This window comes from Talpa occidentalis, unplaced genomic scaffold (genome assembly GCF_014898055.3).
Source record: "Talpa occidentalis isolate TD23 unplaced genomic scaffold, MPIMG_talOcc4v2.1 talOcc4.16, whole genome shotgun sequence".
In the NCBI taxonomy this organism is placed as follows: Eukaryota; Metazoa; Chordata; class Mammalia; order Eulipotyphla; family Talpidae; genus Talpa; species Talpa occidentalis.
Window position 1 is genome coordinate 57,552,145 of NW_023601653.1, and position 7,881 is coordinate 57,560,025.

The 7,881-nt window shown below is 35.5% G+C and overlaps 1 protein-coding gene across 1 annotated transcript in view; it reads right to left on the minus strand.

Annotated features, from left to right (window-relative positions):
- Positions 1 to 6,685, minus strand: part of PIK3C2G (phosphatidylinositol-4-phosphate 3-kinase catalytic subunit type 2 gamma) — a 312,676-nt gene extending 305,991 nt beyond the window's left edge. The window contains exon 1 of the mRNA XM_054696764.1: positions 6,011 to 6,685. Within this exon, the coding sequence (XP_054552739.1) occupies positions 6,011 to 6,685 (675 nt within the window). The remainder of the gene's footprint in view (positions 1 to 6,010) is intronic.
- Positions 6,686 to 7,881: the final 1,196 nt, after the last annotated feature.

A 7,881-nucleotide genomic window follows, 5' to 3' on the forward strand; every position in this document is an offset into this window, starting at 1 on the left:
TGATTAATATACATAGAGAACCCCAAAATCTCCACAGAAAAACTAATTCAACTCATCAATCAATTCAGTAAAGTGGCAGGATACAAAATCAACACGCAAAAGTCAGTAGCCTTCCTATACACAACAATAAATCTGAAGAAGAAAAATCAAAAAAACCACCCCTTTTGTTATTGAAACAAAAAATCAAATATTTGGGAATAAATCTAACAAAAGAGGTAAAAGGACCTATACAAAGAAACTATAACACTGTTTAAAAGAAATAGAAGAAGACACAAAGAAATGGAAAAGACATCCCCTGCTCATGGATTGGAAAGAATAAACATTATTAAATGGCCATCCTACCAAAGCAATATACAGATTCAATGCTATTCCAATCAAAATCTCAATGGCATTCTTCAAAGAAATAGAACAATTATTGATGAAATTCATATGGAATCACCAAAAACCCCGAATAGCCAAAGCTCTACTGAAAAAAAAGAAGGGAATGGAGGCATCACACTCCCAGACTTCAAACTATACTACAAAGCCATAATCATCAAAACTGCATGGGATTGGAACAAGAAACAGACATACAGACCAATGGAATCGAATAGAAAATCCAGAAATAAACCCACAGATTTATGGTCAACTAATCTTTGACAAAGGAGCAAAAGCTATGCATTGGAGCAAAGAAAGTTTGTTCAATAAATGGTGCTGGTAAAACTGGGTCGCTACATGCAAAAGAATGAAGCTTGACCACTACCTCACACCATACACAAAATCAACTCAAAATGGATTAAAGAACTAGACATAAGACCTAAACCATAAAATACATAGAAGGAAATATAGGCGAAACACTACGTGATTTGCACATCAAAGGATCTTTTTACAGACACATCACCCAAAGCAGTGATAGTGAAGACAAAGATAACAAGCTGGGACTACATCAAATTAAAGAGCTTCTGCACAGCAAAAGAGACAATAACAAAACAAAGAGAAACCCCACCACTGGGAGAACATTTTGCACCCAACACTAATGATAAAGGACTGATCACAAAAATCTGCAAAGAGCTGATGAGACTCAGCAACAACAAAGAAAATAATCCAGTCAAAAAATGGGCAGAAGAGCTAAAAAGAAACTTCTCTGAAGAGGAAATGCAAATGGCCAACAGGCATATGAAAAAATGTTCAACATCACTTGTAATCAGGGAAATGCAAATCAAAACTACCATGAGATACCATCTCACACCAGTGAGAATGGCACATATTAAAAAAACTAGCAACAACAAATGTTGGCGAGGGTGTGGAGAAAAAGGAACTCTTCTGCACTGTTGGTGGGAGTGCAAACTGGTCCAACCACTATGGAGAGCTGTGTGGAGATTTCTGGACCTACTAAACATAGAGCTTCCATATGATCCAGCAATTCCACTCCTAGGTATTTACCCCAAAGGACACAGAAACATCAATTCCAAAGAGCACCTGCACCCCTATGTTTATAGCAGCACTGTTACAATAGCTAAGCTTTGGAAACAACCCAAATGCCCAAAAATAGATGACTGGATCAAGAAGATGTGGTACATATATACCATGGAATATTACTCAGCATTCAAAAAAGATAAACACATGCAATTTGCAGCAACATGGATGGCGCTGGAAGGGATCATGCTCAGCGAAATAAGCCAAAAGAAAAAGAAAAAATACCGGATGGTCTCACTCATAGCAGGAATCTAGAAAACTTAAATAAGGGACCAGGAAAATGAATATAAGAAAGTGAAAATCAAAATCAACAAAAAACTATGAACCAGAGACACTTTTTGGGGGTGGGTGGCGGGAGTGGAAGGATTGGGGTCAGAATGGGGCGTTTGCAATTGTATGGGGGAATATAAAAATAAAATTTAATATTAAAAAAAAAGGAAAAAAAAATCAGCAAAGAAAAAAAAAACTATAAAACATTATTAAAGTAAATAAAAGCAGATACAAATAAATGGAAAGATATCCCCTGCTCATGGATTGTAGAATTAACATTAACGAAATGGCCATCCTACCAAAGAAATTTATAGATTCAATGCTATTCCAATGAAAATTTCAATGACATTCTTCAAAGAGATAGAACAAATATTGATGAAATTCACATGGAACCACAAAAAAAACCTCAAAGAGCCAAAGCTCTCATGACCAAAAAGGTGGAAAATGGCAGTATCATACACCCTGACTTCAAACTATACTACAAAGCCATAATAATTAAAACTGACACACAAAAACTGACACACAGACCAATGGAGCGGAATAGAAAACCCAGGAATAAAGCCACGCAGATATGGACAACTAATCTTTGACAAAGGAGCAAAGAATATGCAATAGAACAAGGTCAGTTTGTTCAATAAGTGGTGCTGGGAAAACTGGACTGCTACATGCAAAAAAAATTGAAGGAAGACTACTACCTCATACCATGCACAAAAAGCAACTCAAAATGGATAAAAGACTTGGATATAAGAACTGAAACCATAAATATATAGAAGAAAATATAGGCAAAACACTACATGACATACATCTTAGTAACATCTTCAAAGACAAATCTGCAAAAGCAAAGAAAGTGAAGTAAAAGATGAATAGCTGGGACTACATCAAATTAAAATCTTCTGTACAGCAAAAGAGGCATTAACCAAAACAAAGAGACATCCTACTGATTGGGAAAAAAAATTTGCACATAATACTACTGGTAAAAATAATCTAGTCAAAAAATGGACAGAAGAGCTAAAAAGATACTTCTTCAAAGAGGAAATGTAAATGGCCAGTAGGTATAGGAAAAAATGTTCAACATCGCTTGTAATCAGGGAAATGCAAATCAAAACCACAATGAGATACCAGCTAATATCAGCAAGAAAGGTGAAAATTAAAAAAGCAGGAAACAACAAATGTTGGCAAGGATGTGAAGAAAAAGGAACTCTCCTACAATGCTGGTGGGAATGCAAACTGGTCCAGCCACTATGGAAAGCTGTGTAGAGGTTCCTCAAACTACTAAAAATGGAACTTCTATATGACCCAGCAATTCCACTCCTAGAGATCTAACCAAAGGAAATAAAAACATTAATTCAGAAGGATGCCTGCACCCCTGTGTTTCTTGCAGCACTATTTATAATAGGTAAAATGGAAAAAAAAAAAACAAATTCCAAAAAACAGATGACTGGATCGAGAGGATGTGGTATATATACATAATGGAATACTATTTAGCAATCAAAATAGATACACCATTCGCAGCAACATGGATGAAGATGGAAGGGATTATGCTCAGCAAAGAAAAAGAAAAGTAGGCGCCTCCCTGGTGGCCCAAGAGGTTAAGACACAGCACTATCTTTTTTTTTCCCAAATCTTTTTTTAAATAATTATTTTCTTACATCCTTGTTCATTTTTATACAATATTTATTTCCTCAGGTATATTCCCTGTATACCTCTTATTTTACTTGTTTTTAAGTATACCCAGCTATTTTTTCATTGCAGATTTTTTTTAGTGTTAAAATTTTCGGGCCTCCCCTGGTGGCGCAGGTGGTTGAGCACAGCGCTGTGAAGCTGTCTGAAGCCTCTGCAGCGGGGATTTAATCCTGGCCAGCAGGCGAGAATCCCATATGGCGCAGCAGACCTCTCCTGTCTCGCCCACTGCTCCCCTCAGCAGTGTTTTCAGTCTGCCTGTTCTGTTCCTCACTCTGTCTATGGTGAATCCTCTCACCCTCCCCCGCAACTGGCCTGTACCCCAGTTCTTGTATGCATGGATAAATATATCTTTAAATTTTTTTATTTATCCTTTTTATAGCTTCTAATTTCCTCCTGAAATTTTTCATCATTCTTATAATGTTTATCCTTTCCTTTATCTACATGAATAACCATCTTCAAGCCTCTACCTGTTAATGCCACTATTCCAGAGTTTCTATTGACTGGGTTATTTTCTTGGATTTGGATAGAAATTCCCTGCTTCTTTACACATACATGCATTTATTGTATATTGGACATTGTAGATGACACATGATTTTTTTTTTTTTTTAAGATTTATTTTATTGATTTATACAAGCACTGGGTACAGTCAGAAGCACGGGAGGGTGAGAGAATTCACCAGAGCCAGAGCGGGGAGCAGAGCAGGCAGAAGGACTGAAGTACACTGCTGAGGGAGCAGCGGGCGGCAGGAGAGGTCTGCGCGCCATGTGGGACCCTCCTCCAGTGGCCGGGGAGCAGCCGGGGATTGAACCGGCGCTGCAGAGGCTGCGGGCAGCTTCCCAACCCAGCGCTCAACCGCTGCGCCACCGGGGAGGCCCTTATGACACATGATTTTATTGTCTATAAAATATATAGTTTTTCTCAAGCAGGTAATTAAGATCATTTTGGTCTTGTCACACTTTATATTGTTTTTTTAGGCCACATTTATCTGGTGGGTATAACATTTACTTTAAAGCATGTTTTTTTTTTTTTACTTTTAAAAGAAAGCTCTGTGGAATCTCAGGTGAATTCCTGAGATAATCAGCTCAGTGTCTTCTCTAGTTGTGTAAGAACTTCTGTATTGTATAACTTCTATTTATGTGTAGTAAACACAATTACTTGGTCAAAAATCTGCAGTAAATCTCCTGTATATTTCTGACCTTCACTTACTTCATATAGCTCTTCCTTTAGTATTCTGTCCTTCAAATGACAGCTTCTTCTCTACACTAATTGCAGGCTCTGTGTCTTCAACTTTGTGATACCTCTGCTCAAATTGGGCTGCACTAGCCTGTATATCAATAGGAAAGTGCCCTCAGGAAGAAAGCAAAAGATTGAGGACCGGTTTTTCTTCTCCCAAGGACCAAAGTTCTACACTCACTTTTCTACTGCCTGAAATTGTTTCCATCACATATTTTATCTAGCTTCGTAGTTGTGTTCGCTGGTAGGGAAAGTTTGGTATTTGTTATACTGTCAGAATTAGAAGTAGGTGCCTAAAATTAATTGACTTATGATTCAGATCTGTTTTAGGTGCCACCCTCTGTGCAAGTGCATCAGAGAGAATTAGTTGCTTTTTCTCCTATGCACTCATCCTGTCTGTTTCTCCCTGTGCTGCCATCTTTTGCTAGTCAATTGGAGTGATATATTATTTCTGAAATCAGGTATCATGTTTAGACTTTTTTGGTATCCATTATGCCTGGTCTATCATGTATATTTTAAAGATATGATAAATAGTTATGAATAAATGATGAATGCTTTTGTTCCTCACCCTGTAAATTGCAGCTGCACTAACTTTTATTCCTCTTACTGTTTACTTCTGGTTTCACTTTTGTGTCTAGACTCAGAATAAGCAGAGAAATGTTCAAATACTATACCAGAAAAGTCTGTGGTTATTTAAATAATTGGAAAACTAAGAAATCATTGGCATGAATTACACAGTGATTATTTAATTTCTTACTCTTGGAATAATCCCAATGGAAGTTGGCTGCCAACAGTATAATTTAGTATTCTCTGGATAAAATTACATTTTCTTTCCAATAAAGATATAAATCAATTCATAAAATGATTTAAATCATGAAAGTGTGACTCAAAATATAAATGTAATGACCTGTATGTGTGTTTTTGTATGTACATAACAACACAGTACGAATAGATAACCCCATCATCTAAACCTCCCTATATTTTTATCAATAAGCTATAAATACTTTAACATTACAGTGATATTAAAATTATGGCCAGAGGGTTATCACAGTCACCAAAATTAATTTAAAGGTTGCCAAGGACTTGTTTTAAAGTGCTTTCAGGTCTGACTGAGAACTTGGATATTTAGAAATAAATAAGAAGATATGAATTTTCAAATCATCTTTTCTTTAAAAATGTACAATTTTTATTTCTCTTTCTTTGGAAGAAGTTATTAAATCAGGAACTTGAAATTTGTAAAATTTTTTTTCAAAAGTAACACTAATACATTTCCCTGTTTCAGGTTAGATATCCTCTTTACCAAATTAATCCAACACATTATTGAATGATTTTACAGATTCGGATTTTCAGATTGATATGTGACACATACCTCTGTATTGTTTGGCCATGTGCTTTCCCATGTTCTGGGTAACAGAGACCCTTTAGAGCACATCAGAGAAGGTTCTGCAGGGTTTCTGTTTTCACTGCTTGTCTTCTCTTCTTTTGGCATGAAGTCATTTGAGAGGGATGGATATATAGAAGGAATGCTGCTTTCAAATCCAATATGGTAGTTATGATTTTCATTTTCCTGTTCTCTCTGTGAGTTAATTTTTTCCAGACTAATGGATGGTGGAGCTAAAAGGTTGACTCTGTAATCTTCAGCACTATGGTACTTTCCTGTGGGATTTCTCCAACAGCTTTCTTTATTTATGTTTTGAGGATTTGGTAGCACACATGGCCTAAAACCAATTACAGGTGTTTTCCTAACTTGGTGACAGCAGACTTCTGGGCTTAGTGAAGTGAATTCATTGACGGCTGTTTGGCGTATTTCATCTAATGAATGCCCTTTTGAGTCCCGTCTCGGAGAAGTAGGAACAAAAAGGATGTTTTCTTCAGTTTCATTCTGATAAAGTGGAATTGTATTGCTGCTCTCACATGCTAGTTGTTCAAAACCAAGAGTGATTTGACTAGGAAAAAGGAGTTGATTGATAGAGTGAAATTCTTGGTGCTCATGCTGTTCCTGTGATTCACTGGGATTTATATCTGTTTTCCAACAATGTGCCATTCTTTATGTAACTGAAAGGATTAACTGCTACAAGTAACTCCTTGATGATATTAGAAAAGAGCATAGGGATTTTCCTAGGGAAATAAACATAAAGTGAAGCAAAAATTATTTGATTAATTGGAATTAAGAGTTTGCAAGAAAAATGTGATGAATAAATATAAACAATTGTTTTGAGATTTCTCCTTCCCAAATGAAGTAGTTCCTGAAACTCTGTTAGGACTCATAAGATTAATGCCTGAGGGCGGATATTATTTCAGATACATTCGTGGAACTTCTGTGATAGAAAAATAAATCTATCTCAATTATGACAGTTCTATAAATCTATCTGTCCGGTATTCCCCTTTGAACTCCTTTTCCTACTGAAGATTGACTAAGTTTGCTAATAAACTAATAATCTAATAATCTTATTAAACTAATAATATTATTAAACTAATAAACTTTTAAAGTTTACTAATAAGTTTGCAAGTGAGCTTCAATCCACTTCATTTAACTTACACTTAGCAGTCTTTTATCGCTACACCATACTTCTTACTTTAATATTTCCTTCTTTCCTCTATGACACTACTTTTTAAGTTTTTTCCTCTTTCTCAGGCTCATTTGCTTATTATTTATTTTCCACCTGACCCTGTCAACTAATTTTGTTCTCACTTATTTTTTCTTTCTAAGTTATTTCATATCTCTTGTTGTTCAAACTAACATTTAGTTGTCAATAATTCTAGCATAGATCACTTACATTGTTACCTACTTGATGTCTTAATCTGGAATTTGTTTACCTTAAATCCAAAGCTTAAATTATAATTCACCCAAGACTTTCTTATTTATAATTCAGAATTTATATATATATATATATATACACACACACATACACTATATATATATATGCACAGATATATAAACAGAATATATATGTATATATATATACAAATATATATACACTCTGTGTTTGTGTGTGTGGTGTGTGTGTGTGTATGTATGTGTTCACAAAGTGCCTAGAGTACTTTGCTTCATTTGGAGTAATTGCTTATTTGAATTTACTGAACAGATAATCATTTTTCAAGATATTACAGCTGAGTTATAGGAAAATTAAGTTGAGAAATATTGTATTTCTTTTGCTTTTTTTTAAGGATTTATTTATTTATGCATACAAGAGCTGGGGTACAGGCCAGAGATGCAGAGAGGTGAGAGGATTCACCAGA